This window comes from Mytilus trossulus, chromosome 11 (assembly GCF_036588685.1).
Source record: "Mytilus trossulus isolate FHL-02 chromosome 11, PNRI_Mtr1.1.1.hap1, whole genome shotgun sequence".
NCBI lineage: Eukaryota > Metazoa > Mollusca > Bivalvia > Mytilida > Mytilidae > Mytilus > Mytilus trossulus.
Genome location: NC_086383.1, coordinates 23,994,434 through 24,015,753, shown reverse-complemented (window position 1 = coordinate 24,015,753; position 21,320 = coordinate 23,994,434). Strand labels below are relative to the sequence as shown.

General features: G+C 33.1%; 1 protein-coding gene across 1 annotated transcript; it reads left to right on the top strand.

Moving 5' to 3' along the window:
• Positions 1-1,700: 1,700 nt before the first annotated feature.
• On the top strand, positions 1,701-21,011 carry LOC134689871 (proton channel OtopLc-like). The gene is made up of 9 exons (XM_063549840.1): positions 1,701-1,791; positions 4,521-4,673; positions 10,128-10,236; positions 13,012-13,129; positions 14,003-14,273; positions 15,212-15,375; positions 16,946-17,105; positions 19,750-19,908; positions 20,221-21,011. Exons 1-9 carry the CDS (start codon positions 1,701-1,703, stop codon positions 21,009-21,011), a joined length of 2,016 nt encoding a protein of 671 aa, XP_063405910.1.
• The last annotated feature ends 309 nt before the right edge of the window (positions 21,012-21,320 follow it).

Here is a 21,320-nt window from a genome sequence, read left to right as displayed (position 1 = left end):
AAAAAGTGCTAATAAAAACTACACAATAAAACGCTCAAACGAAACTTGATTGATTGTTGGTTGGTTGCTTAACATCTACTGGTTAACTTCACATGCATGTTTTGAATTAAGAAAATAATGTTAAAATGTAAGGTCATGTAAAGTCATGTAGCATGTTTATGTGATTTTTTATTTCAAACACGTTATTCTAAATAGAAATGTTTATGTTTTATAAACAACACTTAAACATTTTTTGGGATTTGTTTCAACATCTTTTAACATGAATTTCTTCCCCGAAGACGATACAAAATATGTTGTTTTCATGTGTAAAAACTTGTTTTGAATACATAGAATACTAGTTCAGTTAAAAATGGGGGACGTCAAACTAAACTCCATATAAATGACCTAATTGAAAAACACAAAAAATACAATACTAACAAAGGACATATATATGCTCCTGACCTGTGACAGGCGCAAAAATTCGGACGCCGTGTTAAAAATTTAAACACAAGTAGCAATACGCATAGCTTTAGTAAAATACAGTTGAACAGAAAACCACCGAGTCGGAATAAGTAACTGAAGAAAATATGTATTACTAAAATGACATATATATACATGTAGGTCCAATGTGCTGGGCCTAGTATGTATACTTTCTTGTATAAATGTATGTACATATAATGATACACATGTTACGATTATAAATAGCTACTTACTTACTTTTTTACTTACATAGTCATATATAAAACTACCTGAAGGTCATTTTTTTTTAATTCTTTGTGGTATGAGGCAAAAAAAACACTATTAAGAAGGTTGTAACTTATAACACCTTAAAACTACATTTGTCTTGATGTTTGTGTGTTACAGTAAAATTAATGATTATGTTTACAACCTTAAGCGAATTGACACTCGTGACCTCGCTTTAATAACAAACTTGGTAAATTAACATAAAAACCAAAAATAATTGAGTGAAAGTAAGAAAAGTACATACAGGTTAAATTAACCGTGAAAAATTATGAGACTACGTCTTCATATAATTAAATTATCTCAGCAGGTTTGCAATACAAAAATGTTTCATAATTAGCTTTACAAGTGTAACTGCACATCCTATGACTTATCTTTTGACAAATATGCAAAAAGTGCAATTGCATAAAATATTTTATCATCCGTTTAAAAGCTTATGAAAAATATCTCTATATAATGAAATAATCCCAGCAGGTTTGCAATAAAATGAGATTCATTAATAATTTTAAAAGCCAACCTGCATTAGAAGATTTTACGTTTCATTTCTTTCTTCTTTTTTTTTTATAAATACCACTTGCATTTCTGTAAAATGTAAATATTAAATTTAACTCAAAAAATTTATTTTCAAGTTAAATTTCGAATAACATTCATATTTGCACATGATACGTTTTAAAGATTGAACAAACCAAGAAAACTAAATCATAGTAAGTATTTCATAAGTATTTGTTTTCAAGATATTTTTCAATCAAGTTTATATTTATTTAACATATACATCATATATGGGTCATTGGTCTTTTATTTTCATTTCTCCTCTCAAATATAATTTTACTGGATGTTTTCGTACTAGCATATTTTTGTTCAAGGTATTTTTCAGCTAAGTGTGTTTTGACATAATACTTCGGGTCATTGGTATTTGGACTATTCTTTTCATTTCTCCTTTCAAATTAGTATTGTACTGGATGTATTCCTTGCAGGATGACATGTCGTCGGAGGTAGAGGCTGACCAGATACCCATACGACGACAAGGACTTCGTCGATGCAGCAGTGCAACATGTCTTTCGGATGGAAACGGTAAGATTTCCAGATTTAGTTGAATGATAAGTTTTGCACTAAAATAAGGAGTAGAAAGGCATGGTATAATTACAAATTGGAGATATATCCTGATGGGAACAGTATAGTAAAATAATAAGTTGTGTACTAAAAACAACATAGAAAGACATGGTATTTTTGTCAATATATGAAATATCTGCCGAGACCAGAGGACGAGGATGTAAACGAATTAGATATTTGTGTCTACTTGAAACTGTATTTACTTTTAATGAAAAACGACAGTTTGAAACCTCAGTACTTTTGAGTGTTTTTCTTAACAAATAAGACCAAAATCTTTGGAAAAGTGAAAACCGATTTCAATGGAGGCTCACAAATTAGTGTCTCTGATGCATGATTTGTTATTGGAATTGTACGGAGCCCTGTTGGTCTCACACATATTATAAAGTGTCTTTTAAAGTCCTGTGATGACGATGTGTAAAGTCTAGCGCTGGAGATGCAAAGTCAAGCGCTAGAGATCTAAAGTCTAGCGCTGGAGATGTAAAGTCTAGCGCTGGAGATGTAACGTCTAGCGCTGGGGATGTAAAGTCTAGCGCTGGAGATGTGTAAAGTCTAGCGCTGGAGATGTAAAGTCAAGCGTTAAAGATGTAAAGTCAAGCGCTGGAGATATAAAGTCTAGCGCTTGAGATGTAAAGTCAAGCGATGGAAATGTAAATTCAAGCACTGGAGATGTAAAGTCAAGGGCTGAAGATGTAAAGTCTAGCGCTAGAAATGTAAAATTGTGTTTTATAGCGTGTTACAAATATAAGGATGTAAGAAAGGGATTTGATTTTACATCTCCAGTGCTAGACTTTACATCTCCAGCGCTTGAATTTACATCTCCAGCGCTTGACTTTACATCTCTAGCGCTAGACTTTGCATATCTCCAGCGCTAGATTTTACACATCTCAAACGCTAGACTTTACATCCCCAGCGCTAGACGTTACATCTTCAGCACTTGACTTTACATCTCCAGCGTTAGACTTTACATCTCTATCGCTAGACTTCACATCTCCAGCGCTAGACTTCAAATCTCTAGCGCTGGACTTTACATCTCCAGCGCTAGACTTCACATCTCCAGCGCTAGACTTTAAATCTCTAGCGCTGGACTTTACATCTCCAGCGCTCAGACTTTACATCTCTAGCGCTAGACTACATCTTCAGCGCAGGACTTTACATCTCCAGCGCTAGACTTTACATTTTCAGCGCTTGACTTTACATCTCCAGCGCTATACTTTACACATCTTCAGCGCAGGACTTTAAAAGACACTTTATAATCTGTGTGAGACCAACAGGGCTCCGTAGATTTGAACTAGCTGTCAGAAACTCCGATTACTCTCAAATATGCACTTACTGTATTTTAGTTGTTTGGCGTACAAGTACCCGACCATGTCCACTCTGTGTTTTTGTTAGGTGTATTTCCATTCAAATCGAGCCTTTTTTTATTTGTTTAGTTAAACCATTGTCACAGGTTAGGGGAGGGTAGATTCTGTATGTATGTGTCTGTCCTTTACCAAGGGCCTGTAATGGTTGTCGTATATTGCTGTGTTACATAATAGTACATCGTTTTTGTTCTTTGTGGATTTTTTTTGAACATAAATTAGGCCGTTAGTTTCTCGTTTTCGGATTGTTTTACATTTTTCATTTCGGAACCTTTTATAGCTGACTATGCGCCATGAGCTTTGCTCGTTGTTGGAGGCCGTACGGTGACCTATACAATATAGTTGTTAATTTTTGTGTCATATGGTCTTTTGTGAAGAGTTGTCTAATTGACAATCATACCACATCTTTTCTTTTATATTTATCAGTAAACCTGATACAAAACGTTGGGGAAAAGTATAAACAAATTTGGTTAAATTAATACTACAAAAAACCTTGACTACGTAATTGTCCATGAGCTAGTTGCAACCTCGGACTGTTATAATAGTATAATAGTCACAGTTGCAACTTCATTATAATTCAACACTTGAGCAATGTGTGTGTAAATCATCAGTTGATTCACGCAAAAACTATTTAGAAACTAAAGTTACAGCTCCTTCTGGAAAGGAAGATCATATAACATGTATAAATGATTTTGCAATGCTTTTGTGTCCCCCTTTTGTGTCGTATATAGCTCTACGGTTAATTATTCGTGTATTTATACATTCTTGCCCTAAATAACTTTTGGGTATGAACGTTCCTAGGCAGATAAACACAGAAAAGCTTTTCGGAAGCAGCATATTCATAAAGCGTAATTTTGGTATTCTAAATCTGTTTCTAGGTCACATGTCCGTCCATTTCGTCAACATCTTTCCCCAGTGGCACGCAAAACATCCGCTCTTCATTCCTGTCAACAAACTTTGCAGAACATTATTACCTAAGTTCATGATTGTAAATTGATCTCGGCGTAAAATGTATTGTAATGTCTGCAATTGGACGTTAGCAAACACTCAATTTTGTTTTCTTAAATCGATTTTTGGCTTTCTCTCAAAATATAGCTAGCACATTTAAATTAATCATAGGTTTTTAAATTAAAAAGATGGGGTTTTACATTAAAATGTGGGATCTAATATCGCCTTAAGCATTTTTTCTTCTTTTTTTTTTCTTTTTTTTTTTGGGGGGGGGGGTCTTGTTATCTTATGAGCGTGTTTTGCGTTAAAATAACACCTACATGTAGTATAGAAAATAATAACCAGTATCATATATATATAAACATATTTTTTTTTTTGCCTTAGCTTCTGATAAAACACCACTGGAACATCCCGATCTCATGAGAGTGAGACATCTGTCATTTATAAAGGGTACAATCAAACCTTGCTTAAAACCACCAGCTAAAAAACAGGACGGATCTGGAAGTATAGCATCACTGAGTTACTCACGAGGCCGAGGTAATTTATTATATTTTCAGTAAAAACTAAAAGTATAAAAGGGAGTATTTTTTTTAAAAATGGTTTCATATTTTGACTCGTATCGAGTGAGGGCATATTATTGTATGCAATTTGTCTTAATCAATATTTTTAAGGCAAGACTAGACATTTCCAATGACATGGCATTTTGGATTTTTTTTGTAGGCGCCGACAATTTTATCGTAAATTACAAAAGTGAGAAACCACAAGTATTGTTTAAATAAAGGAAAAACGTTATAAAAATTTTCTTAAAGAAAATCGAAACTCACAGTGAAACTACATTGTGAAAAAAAGAATAGTTGCTAGAACATATTATAAAACTTTGAAGTTATTTTTTCGATATTGGCATTATACATTTGGAAACGTCTACATTTTCTATTGTCATTTTAGTGCAAAGATTCGTTTCAAAAGGCTCAGGTAAATAAGCAAAACTGTTATGGTAATTTACATATACATGTAGGCTAGTTGTCTTGACAATGTTCAATAGTTCTTAGCATTCTAGATGTTACCGTAACTACATATGTATATGGTAATGTATTGCTTGCATGCATAATACTCCACTGTATCTGGTCAATCCCCAGTCTGATTAAAATATAACCTCTCAGCGCTCCCGTTTCCTGATGTCTTTCTTAAATTTAAAAAAAGAATGTTTTGATAATGGATATGTTTTATATTGTGATAACTATTGCAGCTATTTATTTCGAAAACCCATCATGCTAATGAACAACCTAGACAGCTGGTTCTTTAAAAAAGACATAGACAAAACACATAAAAAGCTAACTCACAAGACATATCAGAAAAGCGTTGAGAGGTTTGATTTTTACCAGACGGGTCTATCCCATTATATGTTTCTAGTAGTTATTTTACATTACACGTGCTTTGTTTTTTATTATATATCATCACGTTGTTTTATAAATGTTCCGTTTCATTTGTAAATTATGTGCTGTTTGCTATTGTTTTTGTTTTTTAAATAATACAAAACGGCTCTCAGAAAGCGGAAACTTTTGGTATGTTTGATAACTGTTTTATAAAAGTATATCCGAGGCAGTTCTTGTTCCTTATATACCTATATGGAGTTATTTTCTTTCAGAACGACAGGTCATTCTTTTTCAGAATCAACCCGGACGATACCATGTTTCAATGAAATATGCTCAAAGGCATAAAATAATAACCTGTGTGAGGTCATTATTTTCCTTGATAAAAATGCAATCTATAATTTACTTCAAATTTGCATTCGTCTGATAGTTTTTTGTTACCGGTTTGCATGGAAATTTATATTTTAAAGTTCAATCGATGATAGATGTAAAAGAAACCTGCATTGCCCGCATTATAATTTTAGAAACAAATAACGCGTGAAGTTTTGTTAATTTATCGCTACAATAAAGAAACATTTAATTATCATATATGTGCGATGAATATTAATATAGACTTTTATAAAGAAATAGCCAGATTTAACATATTGGTGTGTTAGATTTTGAGTCACACTCAATAGGTTGGTTGATTTTTGGTTGCTTGCTTAACGTCCAGTGGCATATATTTCATGCATATTCAGGACGATAAACGCTGAATAGGAAATCATACTGTGACCTACATGTATTTATTATCATCTTTGTGTCAGTTCTTAACTTTTTAAAATTTATGTATACCTTCTACTCTATCAAATGATCAACTAATAAGATAATCTTATATTCTATTGAATAACATTAACCTAACTCAGAAAAGGGTCGGGTGCGGAGGGTATATAATTATATCCTGATTATCTGTTAATAAATTGTATTGCTATTCAAAAGACTATTATCGAATGGTAACAATACATTTATGTCTTACTTCATGCAGTTACAGTAATATTTTTATTGTGTATGGGTAATATTTTTTAAAAGGTTTATATCTAGATTTACTAGTGAGTTTTATTTCACATTCTAAATGTGCCGTAGGGCGTAATAAAACCTGAACGCATTAGAAAGGAATATCCCACTTTAGTGTTGTCGGTAATATAGGATACTAAATTTTGCAAATCTTTATAAAAAATAATATTTTTTAACTGTATATAAGTCAGATAATGCATATTTTAAGGTTTTTCTTTTGGGGTGTTCTACGACAAGAAAAACCTTAACATATGCATTACCTATAACATATTCTCTTTGCCAGTTTATCTATTCTAATTCAATTACTATATGCAACAATAGTACAAGGGCAGAGTTGTTGTATACAAAATTGTATTTAGAGAAATGTAACTAAAGTCAAAATACAGACATTTTCTTCTGAACCAACTTGTGCATGTGTCAGATGCGAGTTTAGATATAGAGAATTATAAGATTCTAATGGATACATTGACCAACATTGAAGCATAAAAGCAGACTGAATTATATAAAACATCATACAATAATTATTTATTTGGAGGTTTAGATATTTCAGTTGCAAAAGGAATTTCTAGACAAACATTTACTATAGAAAGATTTCTGGTTTCCTATTGTTACATGTAGTTTTTCCGTTTATAGACGGTGGTGTATTTTCGGTCCCTTCCTGTTGTGTGTATAATATTTAACTTGTTGGCTATGTCCGTGTCTGAAGTGTTTTTAAGTTGTCTACTCTTTGGCTATGTCCGTGTCTGAAATGTTCTTTAGTTGTCTACTCATTGGCTATGTCCGTGTCTGAAATGTTCTTTAGTTGTCTACTCGTTGGCTATGTCTGTGTCTGAAATGTTCTTTAGTTGTCTACTCATTGGCTATGTCCGTGTCTGAAATGTTCTTTAGTTGTCTACTCATTGGCTATGTCCGTGTCTGAGGTGTTCTTTAGTTGTCTACTCGTTGGCTATGTCCGTGTCTGAGGTGTTCTTTAGTTGTCTACTCGTTGGGTATGTCCGTGTCTGAGGTGTTCTTTAGTTGTCTCCTCATTGGCTATGTCCGTGTCTGAAATGTTCTTTAGTTGTCTACTCGTTTGTTATGTCCGTGTCTGAAGTGTTCTTTAGTTGTCTACTCGTTGGCTATGTCTGTGTCTGAAATGTTCTTTAGTTGTCTACTCATTGGCTATGTCCGTGTCTGAAGTGTTCTTTAGTTGTCTACTCGTTGGCTGTGTCTGTGTCTAAAATGTTCTTTAGTTGTCTACTCATTGGCTATGTCCGTGTCTGAAATGTTCTTTAGTTGTCTACTTGTTGGCTATGTCCGTGTCTGAAATGTACTTTAGTTGTCTACCCATTAGCTATGTCCATGTCCGAAGTGTTCTTTAGTTTCTACTCATTGGCTATGTCCGTGTCTGAAATGTTCTTTAGTTGTCTACTCGTTGGATATGTCTGTGTCTGAAATGTTCTTTAGTTGTCTGCTCATTGGCTATGTCCGTGTCTGAAGTGTTCTTTAGTTGTCTACTCTTTGGCTTAGTCCGTGTCTGAAATGTTCTTTAGTTGTCTACCCATTGGCTATGTCCGTGTCTCAAGTGTTCTTTAGTTGTCTACTCATTGGCTATGTCCGTGTCTGAAGTGTTCTTTAGTTGTCTACTCGTTGGCTATGTCCGTATCTGAAATGTTCTTTAGTTGTCTACTCGTTGGCTATGTCCGTGTCTGAAATGTTCTTTAGTTGTCTACTCATTGGCTATGTCTGTGTCTGAAATGTTCTTTAGTTGTCTACTCATTGGCTATGTCCGTGTCTGAAATGTTCTTTAGTTGTCTATTCCTTGGCTATGTCTGTGTCTGAAATGTTCTTTAGTTGTCTACTCATTGGCTATGTCCGTGTCAGAAATGTTCTTTAGTTGTCTACTCGTTGGCTATGTCTGTGTCTGAAATGTTCTTTAGTTGTCTACTCATTGGCTTTGTCCGTGTCTGAAATGTTCTTTAGTTGTCTACTCGTTGGCTTTGTCCGTGTCTGAAATGTTCTTTAGTTGTCTACTCGTTGGCTATGTCTGTGTCTGAAATGTTCTTTAGTTTCTACTCATTGGCTATGTCCGTGTCTGAAATGTTCTTTAGTTGTCTGCTCATTGGCTATGTCCGTGTCTGAAGTGTTCTTTAGTTGTCTACTCGTTGGCTATGTCCGTGTCTGAAATGTTCTTTAGTTGTCTACTCGTTGGCTATGTCTGTGTCTGAAATGTTCTTTAGTTTCTACTCATTGGCTTTGTCCGTGTCTGAAATGTTCTTTAGTTGTCTGCTCATTGGCTATGTCCGTGTCTGAAGTGTTCTTTAGTTGTCTACTCGTTGGCTTAGTCCGTGTCTGAAATGTTCTTTAGTTGTCTACCCATTGGCTATGTCCGTGTCTGAAGTGTTCTTTAGTTGTCTGCTCATTGGCTATGTCCGTGTCTGAAGTGTTCTTTAGTTGTCTACTCGTTGGCTATGTCCGTGTCTGAAATGTTCTTTAGTTGTCTATTCCTTGGCTATGTCTCTGTCTGAAATGTTCTTTAGTTGTCTACTCATTGGCTATGTCCGTGTCTGAAATGTTCTTTAGTTGTCTACTCGTTGGCTATGTCTGTGTCTGAAATGTTCTTTAGTTGTCTACTCATTGGCTTTGTCCGTGTCTGAAATGTTCTTTAGTTGTCTACTCGTTGGCTTTGTCCGTGTCTGAAATGTTCCTTAGTTGTCTACTCATTGGCTATGTCCGTGTCTGAAATGTTCTTTAGTTGTCTACTCGTTGGATATGTCCGTGTCTGAAGTGTTCTTTAGTTGTCTACATTATCTTAGATCGTCAGTACATGTACATAGGCAATCATGACTCATCTCCTAATTGTATATTGTCTAATAGAAGTTGAAGTATTACCTTGTTAAGCCGATTTGAAAGTCTTAAATTATAATCTATTTACAATACGTATGTCTAAGACTTAAAGACCACGGTTAATATATACTAGTACTAATAATCATAATTAATTTTCAGTAACTGTTGACATGTATATACAACCAGATATAGTGACATAATTTATGTTTTATTTTTAGTTGTATTAATTTTACAAGCATTATAAATACGCAGTTGAAATTCATAATCAAATAAGGAAATAAGTCAACGATCAAAAACGAGAAAGCTACATGTACCAACGAAAAAAAATATAGATGAGATATACTAGTACATATACTTACCATAATGTTGTATTGATGGTTTAGCTGCGTCTTTTGGCTATTTCGGTTCGTAATTCTTATACATCCTCGGCTTTCAAATATTTAGTTTTTAACGTTCCTGAACGTTCATCAAGAAATAATCTACATGTATCAATAATTCAATATTCAATTAACAATTAGCAATAATTTCGCACTTCAACTGTTCAGGATAAAAGTAAAATAAAACATTTTAAATTGGTCTATTTGTTAACAATTTGACCAGGAAAGTCCCAAACTCAAGTAGCTAGACCAGTGCAAAATCGTTATTTTCTTATAGTATTAGACTCATCGATAATGATCTCTATATATATTTAACTACATCAAGTTTCAAAGGTTTCGTGAAAAGTCTGAAAATATTTTATTTTCAGAATCTGACAGCGATATGAATGACGACATATTTGAAACCGCCTCTGTAAGATCGGAAGATATCTTTCTGTCATCAGAACAAAAACAACAGAAAAATCAGTCTAGCTTGTTGTAAGTATGTATATATATTTATTTTGTATGTATAGGGCTAACATACATGTATTAAAACTTGTGTTTCGGGGCTAACCAATGCTCCTGCCTTCTACCTAATGCAAAGGACCGTCATTCCATGGAAATTTGTTTATAATCGGAACGAACCACTAATCTCAATTTACAACTCTGCATAATACAAAATTAGTATAACCAAAAAATCCAAACAATATTATAGGTTTAATGAATGGGTGTTTTTATAATGGCCCTGTAATTTGTCCAAAATCTGTAATGATGGTCGAGGAAGTCTGTAATGGCCCGAGGCACCGTTGAGGGCCATTACAGTGATCCGACGCCATTATTACTGACCGAGGACATATATGTAACAGGGCCTTTACAAAAACACCCATTGCTTAATACATTTATTAACTAACTGTACAAAAGTGTATGATTGTGTTGCTGACAACTTGATGCTCTTACTCTTAAAATGACAGTTTAATTTAATCACCATGATTAAGCTTTAAATATACCAAATATCCAAGATATTAAGTTGAAAGAAGTTATTTATTGAAAAACAGAATGAACAGTGACCCTTTGATATGTTATTTTATGTTTGTTGCTGGATACTAAATTATATTGAATACAAAAATGTATTATACTCTTTACAACTTAATTTTATTAACTTTATTATAAACCCTAACTGGGCTTAATACAGAAAAACTGGGTATCAATACAGGGCCATTACAGAAAAACAGGGCCATTACAAAAAAAACAGGGCCCTTACAGAAAATATCTTATTCTTAATAAACAGTCATTTTTGGCAATACTATACTTATAAAAAAAGAAGATGTGGTATGATTGCCAATGAAACAACTATCCACAAAAGACCAAAACGACACAAACATCAACAGTTATAGGTCACCGTACGGCCTTCAACAATGAGCAAAGCCCACACCGCATATAGTCAGCTATAAAAGGCCCCTATAAGACAATGTAAAACAATTCAAGTTTTAGTTGGTTAATAAATTAAAGAAATCAATGCTCCTTGTGGTCATATTGTTTGAGTGTTAAAATGTTGTCCGACGATCAAATTGTATGAAGCGTGAAAATCTTCGTTCAGGGGGTTATAGTGTTTTTATTTGACCTTCCATCAGTCAGTGTATCATGCAGTAACTCCCTTGTTTTCTTCAAGACATCTTCTTCATCTTAGTCGGATCCTGTGCAAACTAGGATGCAGCTTTACATTTTAGTCCAAATAATTATGACGTCTTGAAAGGCTATTATAATTTTTTTCTTTGACGCCTTACAAGAAAAAAATTATAATAGCCTTTCAAGACGTCATAATTATTTGGACTACTTTACATTTATAAAAACCGCGGATGAATTCTAATATCAGAAAGACATAAACAAATCTTTCCGAAGAGAGGAGGAAGTTTACAATAATCTAATATCTGAGAATACACCTGAACGTTTAATGTATTTATTTTTTTGTGTCCCATTTATGGTCATTATATTTTTTGGTCTGTGCATCCGTTCCTTCGTTCGTTCGTTTGTGTGTCCGTTCGTTCGTCCGTTTGTCCTGTTTCAGGTTAAAGTTTTGGGTCTAGGTAGTTTTTGATGAAGGTGAAGTTCAATCAACTTGAAACTTAGTACATGTACATTTGTTACCTTTGATATGATCTTCCTAATTTTAATGCCATATTTGAGTTTTGATCGCAATATCACGGTCCACTGCACATAGAAAATGATATTGCGAAATTGGCATCCGTGTTCTAAGGTTGAATTTGCGTAGTTAAAGTGCGAAAAAAACTACTGCTGTATTTAAGAAATAATTCCTTCGTGTCATGCTCTATGCTCATTTTAACATGGGTAGGCATTATATTTGTCGATATTTTACACTGAGCGTTAGCGAGATGTAAAATGTGGTCAAATATAATGCCTTCCCATGTTAAAATGAGCATAGAGCATGACACGAAGGAATTATTTCGATTCTAATAGGAAAAAACAGTATTTTTATAGGTCGAAGCGTACGAAAATACCGTAAAAATGTTTGGCTTTTCCCATTCCCTCCCCGATGAGTCTATGCATTACATTTTCATATTTGATTAGTTTAAAAACTACGAGCAGGTTAAATATATGTTGTTTTATAAAAATATATAATAAAAGTTTATGCTAACTGCTTAAATGTATACATTTTAAAGGATAACGATGAAAATAACGTTAATATACACAGTAAGTTTGTGCGCATGTGTCAAACATATTTTTTATGCTCATTAGAACACGGCTTTGTTTACAAAGCGTAATAAGGACGTCATATTAGAATCTGAATTTAATCATATACGGGTATCATCACGAAACAGCATGTATTATTGTATTATCGCTATTTTGTACATTTTTCCTTTGATCATTTATTGTGATAATTCAAATCATGCTACTCGCTTGAGATGGAATATTATCGCTAGAAACTAAGAACTCACGAGGCTTTGCTAATGAAATGGTCATGAAACTGACAACATCGTCAAATGTAAAATAGCGATAAACAGATTATCATTGGTGATCTCAACTCGATTGCTCGATCTCGTTGAGATAACCAACGATAATCTATAATTCTGCGCAACCTTTTCTCACAGTAAACTTGACCTAGTTCTGTAATTGTCTGAAACATGCATGTTATTTATAACTATATTTTAATTGTCTTAGAATCAAATGCACTTTGGTTTATATTCAAAGGCGTTCACCGACAAAATAACCATATTTAGTCAAATAATGTAAAAAAAATATTTCATATGATTTCAGGGACAGTTTTGTCTTGATCCTAAGCGGTCTGTATGGTATTTTGCTTGTTGTGATTGGTTCTGTCGTTCCTATTGCAGAAACTTTTGTTCATTCCTATGTTAGACATATCACCTTTGAGGTAAAATATACATTCTGTAATAATTGAATGGTATAAGATACGTTTGATGAAATAAGTACAATTTGAAAGTTAATTCCATTTTTTATATTCAAATAATTTTTATGTTTTGATAAATTAAATCAAGTTATGCCCTCAATTTGCATGAAATACTTGCTACTGGACGTAAAATAGAATTATAAACTTTTGATTTTCGGTTATTTTACACAGACAACATTCGTTTTATTTCAATAAATATGAAATTTCTAACAACAATTTTTGTACAATTAGATAATTAGTAAGCATTATGCAATATTCATATATTGGGGGTGGGGGGGTGGGGGATTCCATGATGCCGTTGAGACAAATATGCACGTCACGTGCTTTTGTGGTATGTTGTTGGTTTTATTTTTTATATATCTTATTTAACTGTGTACATATTCTCTAACTGTTTGTCAGACAGTTAATTGTACATTGTAACTTTGATATTTCAAGAACAGATACATGTAACTGTTTTATGGTTTATATGACGCATTATGAATACAGCGGTGCATTTAATACACTTACAAATCGTTGCATGCAAATGAACATAAAAGCGGATTGATAGGCTGATTTCAACTACTTTCTTCCCAAAAATAGATGAAATCAAAGTGTTTAAATGTGACGCAATGAATACATTTTGTAAGTCCACATAAGAATATATAAAGTCAATCAGTAACTCTTTTATTTTTAGTGGGACAATTCCGTTGTCAAAGTGAATCGAATAATCATGCATTTTAAAACTTTCATAGTGTGTGTACATGTAGTTAATTTTATATGACTTTTTTGTAATATTCCGCGCCTGAAGTGAATCCATAACTATACAAATGGATAATAAGTTTTTTTTTTTATTTGTAGGTATTTTACATATATCTGTATGCAGTCAGTATCTGCTTTATTATCTATATATACATGTTCCTTCTGCACGATTCTCCCGTAGCTGTTGGTAATCTCAAAAGAAGTTTGAGTGAGCGAGGCAAAAAACGTCTGGGACCATCATCTCCAGATACTGAAAATTGTCTGCCAGATACCTGGAGTCAGATCTCACGCAGTAAACGACGAAAAATTACTTTTAACAACACAATGAAACAAAGTGCTGCAAGTTTTTATCTTCGACTTGGTGCAGTGGGTAATGTATCTATTAATTGTGCAGTAGAAAAACATACATTTGTACCAATACAACTATCCAATGTCCCAAGGTATTCTTACTACGATCTGACTATCTTCCATTTTATTTTCTGGTTTGGTAATTATAACATCAGCCAATTACATGTTGTAAGATACAATCTTTAATTGTTGATAAATTGTATTGATCCGACAAAAAAACCCAGAGGAATCAAAACGTTTTTTTTAAAACAGAAAGTAGATCGTTTTTATATCCGTCAAAGCGATCACGGTAATGTTTCCAACAATGAGAAAATCAAGAACAAATATTATAGTAAGCTATGAAGGCCTCGACATGATAAATGTTTAAATTTGTACAAAACAATATAAAATGAAATAAACCAAAATAAGATATAATACAGCAACAAAAAACTTCCACTTAATCTAACTTCAGAACCGTAGCTCTTATGTTATTTTTCAACTTTTTGAGGACCAAAGGGCCATAGACAGTCCGCAAATAGTAAAAAAATGACATGTTGACCCAAGAGCTACGATTCCGCAGCTACCACTGAATCTTGACTAGTAATAGACACATTTATTTCTACTTCTTGTATTTCCTACCAAAATTTTCAATTTCATTTGCATTTTCAAAGTACTGCTCTCCCTTTCCAATGTTAAACAAAACAACATCAAAATCGTAACGTTCATTTTGTTCTTGCTGTAAAAATCTGTGATTCGTGCATTGAATGTTAATATTTATATCTGTTTCAGTGTTTGGAATAGGTTGTATGATATTAGAGGGTCTATACAATGTTAATATCTATCTCTATTTCAGTGTTTGGAATAGGTTGTATGATACAAGAGGGTCTATACAATGTTAATATATATCTCTATTTCAGTGTTTGGAATAGGTTGTATGATATTAGAGGGCCTATGCATTGTTAATATCTTTATCTATTTCAGTGTTTGGAATAGGTTGTATGATATTAGAGGGTCTATACATTGGACAGCTCCTGGAGATATCACATTCTAACGATCCATGTGCTGCCTGGAGTATGATTATCAGACCTGTCCTGAAACCATGCTTTACCTTTTCACAATTATTCTTCATTTTCAGAAACTCAAAGGTGAGCGATAGAATTGCATTGGTGGGGGGGGGGTCCGGGGGTTGGAACCCCCCTTTCTGGGCCGATCAAGCATTGGAATGGTAGAACATAGCTGGAACCCCCATTTTTTAAAATGGCTGGATCCGCCCCTGAATTGAGGATGGAAATGGGGAATACGTCAAAGAGACAACAATCCGAACAAACAGCACACAACAGCCGAAGGCAACTAATGGGTCTTCTACGCAGCGAGAAAATCCCGCACCCGGAGCTGGTCCTCAGCTACATTTTCTTTCAGGTAGACCTTTATTTCAGGAACTGTCATTGTTTTTAACACACTTGTGACACAGAGGTAAATAATCAGTGTTACTTAGAAGCTGAAAATATATTAATGAGAAACGGTGACAAAAACGTACCCAAAAGACTTTTAAGAGTTCTGTCCCTTAACTCAGGTTTACTTATGTAAAAGGAAAACAAATTAGACAAACATATGATTATAGTGTTTCCATACATGTTGTTCATGGCGGGGTTTATGCCTCTGTCGTAGCTGAGGCGGAGGGGTAATATCCATGTCTATCCGTCCTTTCGTCCCGAACACCCCAAAAACTTGTTTCTGTTCTCTAACTTTAATTTGCCTCAACCGATGTTATAAAACTTATTAAAAAATAATGCTTTTTACCAGAAAACATAGATCAAGTTCATAGTTAGGTTTGTTTGTAAGCCACCTACCAAAACCAATAACAACAACCACATAGTTACATGAAGGTCGTGTCACTTTTCCGTTCATGAGTTATGCCCCTTTACAAATATAGAAATCGTTTGATTTTTCGTTTCCACTCTATAACTTTATCTAGCCTCAACAAAATGTCGTGAAACCTATACATAATGCTTATTTAATATCACAAAACACGGATCAAGTTTACAATGGTTGGCGTCACTTTTACTATTCTGTTCCTGAGTTGAGGCCCTTTGTAAATTGACATTGCTAAATATATTGTGTCCTTTCTCTAACTAAGGTTTGCCCTCAGCAAATGTAATGAAACATATACAATGCTTTTTATCAGTTAAATAAGGTTTTAACCTCATCTTGAATACTGCATCTGTATGGTTGATTCAACACTTACGTACTTCCTGGGCGGGACGGGTATCAACATTCATCAGTGAGCAGTAGCTTTCAGTTTCGTTAAAATATTGATACCCTTAGCCTGTTACCTGCACGCGCGTACGACAAAATTAATTTTAAACATGCTAATTAAGGAATAAAACATAAAATATGTGTTTAAAAAATTAGTCATTTAGTATTGTATATTTCTAAATATGCAATGTATTAAATTTTTACCTATAATGCAAGTTTGTTCTGTTCATACATGGACTGTCATACAAGTGAGAGGTTTAGCTAGCTTTTAAGCCAGGTTTAATCCACTTTTTTCTACATAGAAAAAGGCATAATTGTACTAAGCCCGGAATATGACAGTTGTTTTCCATTCGTTTGATGTGTTTGGGCTTTTGATTTTGTCATTTGATTAGGGACTTTCCGTTCAGAATTCTCCTCGGAGTTCAGCATTTTTGTGATTTCACCTTTTACATATTACAGATGGTTGTGTATAAAGCTCGATCAATAGCAAGATTTGGCTTTATGCACATGGCTGCAACAAACATCTGTAGTTGGTTCAGATCTATTGTCATGGAAACATTGCAGTCCTTTGCAGAAACAATCGCAGAACAGAGACTGCAGAAACTAAAGCTTGAGCAAGGTAACTATAACGGTATGTAAATATATAGGGATTGTAAATATATAGGGATTATGAATATAGGAATTGTCAATATAGGGATTGTAAATATATAGGGATTTTAAATATAGGGATTGTAAATATAGGGATTGTAAATATAGGGATTGAAAATGTGGGGATTGTAAATAAAGGGATTGTAAATATGGGGATTGTAAATATGGGTTTTGTAAATATGGGGATTGTTAATATAGGGATTGTAAATATAGGGAAAGCAGTGGCGGATCCAGGGCTTACGGGGACTAGAACTTTCCCTTTTATTTTGAACGATCAATGTATTTAAATGGACATAAAGTATGAACACACTCTTTTTATCCTGAGTTGGGAACCTCTTTTTACAAATGGCTGGATCTGCCCCTGTGATAGTACCATACAAATTAAATATAATCATTCTCTTTAACACACACTATACCGGCTAAATATATCAGTCAGTAAAAGAAGTTGCATGTGGCTGATTTATGAAGGACTTGTGCACGTAGACCTCCAACATGGCAACAACAACAAAAATAACTCTGCTGATATTGCGTGACCGTAAACTGTGTAGTATACATGTAGTATACACAAGTAACATCAAAAATAAAATTTCAAGTTTAAGAAATACTTGCTGTTGAAAATATTAATTGCAATCAGTATGAGTCCTTATACATATATGTTTATAGTATATATCTGCTGTTACAAATGTATATTTTACTTGTTTTTAATTCACTCATATAATCAAAGCTTTCTTTAAAGCAACATCGATTTTAATCATATCTTAAGTACAAAAATATCATCCAACAGTATTACAATTTCTCTGTGTATATATACTCTGACAAAATATATGTTAGTACAATAAAAAAAAATATACACCTTTTAAGGTCAATGTACAGTAAATGGGCTATGTCATAATTTTTGTCAAAGACTCCTATTGATTATTTTCCATTATTAAAACGGTTATTTATGAATGAACAACATATCTTTGTGGTTTATTCCTTGAATGCCAACCCGACAATTTACCTGTAAAATTATGTTGGCGTTCAAGGAATAGGTGCAAGTAGTTATCACAACAAAAGTGCATGCTTATCAAAACAATTATGATACTAATTTAACAAATAGATAAATACAGGTAGCTAAATATAGTTCATGTTTGTTAAGTTATAAAAAATCATATTTTGCTGCTCCTGCTTGAACAAATATGGATTCTCTTAAAATGAAACTTTCAAAAGTGTTGCATCACAAAGTCAGGACTGTAAGGATTCCAGTTTACACAAATTCTACAATAGACTCTTTGGACTTTGAAGGTGTTTTTCTTCAATATTTCTATAGTTGTGTGTGCTGTAATATCCTTCCATATTGCTGATTAAATTTCTTGAAACTTTGTATATGTGTTTGATTACTATTTTTATTTCAGTTTGTTCAGGATACTTTTCTTGGTTATACAATTACACTTTTTTTTTTATTGTAAGTGATTCCTAAAAAAAAGATCATCTGAATTCTTTTTAGCATATTTCATGAAATTTTTGAAACTTTTTGTAGAGTTTCCCGCTTAGAAGTTATCAAATAACCTTAATTATTTTTTTAATTTCATTATTTGTACAACTGAAATCTTCATATAGTTTATATTAAATAATAAAATATTTAAATTGATATGGAACTAAACAAATCACTTATAACCTTTATTTAGTTTAAATAATTTTATTAAACTAAAATATCATTATTTTTTCAATATTTCTAATGTTAATATTAACATATATTCATTCCAAACATATTTTTTTTTATTTAAAGTAATGAAACATTTTAATTTTCTTTATTTCTTTAAATTCATAATAATTTTACCCCTAAAATTTTCTATTATTCCTTACGAGAAAGTGATAAAATGTTGCATTTCTCTAAAGTTCATTAATTATTTTTAACAGTTAAATACTTATAAAAACACCTATTGTTATTATATAAACATCTATTGAAATATTTTTGTTGGCATTCAAGGAATAGGTACCATATAAAATGTTGGCATTCGAGGAAGACACCATCTTTGTAATAAATTTATGGATTTGTTATTTAGAGATTTGATTATCTAACGACAATTCAAGGACATCTTTGTCATTTTTATACAGGTGCTTTCTATGAAAACGTTCACCTATTTTTTGAAAATTTCCTTCAGTAATATTTCAGAAAATATTTAAGAGATAAAAATATTATTCAATTTTTGGATATCCAGCTAAAGTTTAACAACTCAAGGTTATATGCATTTTTTTACCAAAATCTACGACTCCTATTTCCTGTACTCTTACCACAGGCACTCAGTCTTGTCTCATTTTTTTTCTCTATTTACCTTAATTCAACACTGTGTTATATATCAAGGTATATATCGACCGAAAAATTATGAGACAAGTGCCTATAACCCTGACCTTGAAATAAAATAGAAAACTATTGCTACAATGTAAGTTTGCACTTATCGTCCGCGATAATCATTCCATTGGCCTATTGAACAATAGTGTCAATTTAATCTGCATAAAATATCATCCTAATTCTATACTAGTATCAAATGTGTAAGTTACTTGTCCTGCTACTAACCATCACTGTATAAAATAGTAGTATTTTTTTTATGTTAATTTTTAAGACTTTATTCCAGAATCCAGCAACATGACCGATGTGAGTCACCAATCTATTCATATCAGACTTCCGCTTACTGAGTTTTCCTGTCGCTACAGTAACATGATAGGAGGGATGTTAATGAATTTCAGTCATTATCTTTATCCATTCTGTATAGAATATAGCGTCATTTGTGCAGGTTAGTGCATAGTTGTTGTTTTTTTTGTTTTTATCTAAATCGAGGTAAATTCTTCAGCAGAACTTCTTTAAGTGGGACTGTTATGTAACAGGTCAGTCACCTTCACTAATTTGGGTAAATGGCACTCCTAGTCAATCGAACTTGGAATCGGAATGTACAAATGTAACTGTGACAAGCATGGTTCGAAGTCAAAATATAAGTGCTGACATGACAATTATACAAAAAATGAACTGCTTAGACAGCACGACAAACGGCGCCCCTAATATCATTTGAAAATGATTATTTTAATATTTTTTTCTTCTTTTTTTTTAGGAATTTTATATGTCATGTGGAAAAACATAGGAGTGAAAGAGAAACTGGTTATCAGTGAATCGGAAGACAAAGAAGAAAACCGACAGAGACATAAAATGAGCGTGGATTGTTCGGGTTCCAGTAGAGGACTTTTTCTAGGAATATTTGTGTTCGTTGGCATGGTTTGTAGTATGATCGTGTTTTACGTCATCAGTAAGCATGACCCGGATGCAAAACATACCGCCATTATTGTACATTCAACAGAAATCATCATATTGTCTTTTGCAATGGCGGCAATTATTGGTGCGGCAGTGAGCATGCGCAATCTTCATTTTATTTGGAAGACAAAAGATATGCTTGAAGAGACACTAATTTTAGTATCAATGACGGGACTGTACATGTTTTCAATGTTTAGTTTAATCTCAGCGTTCTTTTACAAAGACACAACTAAAGGTGTTTTAATGATTATCGTTCATATCTTGATGATATGTGTTGCGACTGCGCAAACTATTTTTATGATTTTTGGATTACGATTATCTGCGAAAAATGTGAATCATGTTAAATCAAAACCAGGAAGAGAGTTTGTTACATTCTTATTATTGTGTAACTTTTCTTTATGGTTTATTGCGACGTTTGAAATTCAAAAAGCAGGACATAATCCGCAACAACTGGAGTTTTATGGCGCAAAAGCATGGACTATTTTCACGCATATCTCCGTACCACTAGGAATATTTTATTTCTTTCATTCTACTGTTTGCTTATCCCACATTTGGAAACATGCTTGGAAATTCAAAAAATTCAGCAAAATATGAATAACAAAAACAATTATACTTGTTTATAAAAAAAACTGGAGCATTTTATAGAAATATATATTTTTACGTTATATACCGTATTATGCTTCCTTTATGGTGTACCGTATCATGCTTTCTCTAGTGTACCGTATTATACTAGATTACCGCGCGTGTATGCTATAGTTTACAGTAGACTATACACCAACGTTAGTCTCACTCTTGTATATTGAATCGTACTTGTATATTACATGTATATTTAATGTCACTTTTTAAAAATTAACAATATTAACTTTATAAGGTGTTATCTTTCACGTTTGAAATAATAACATT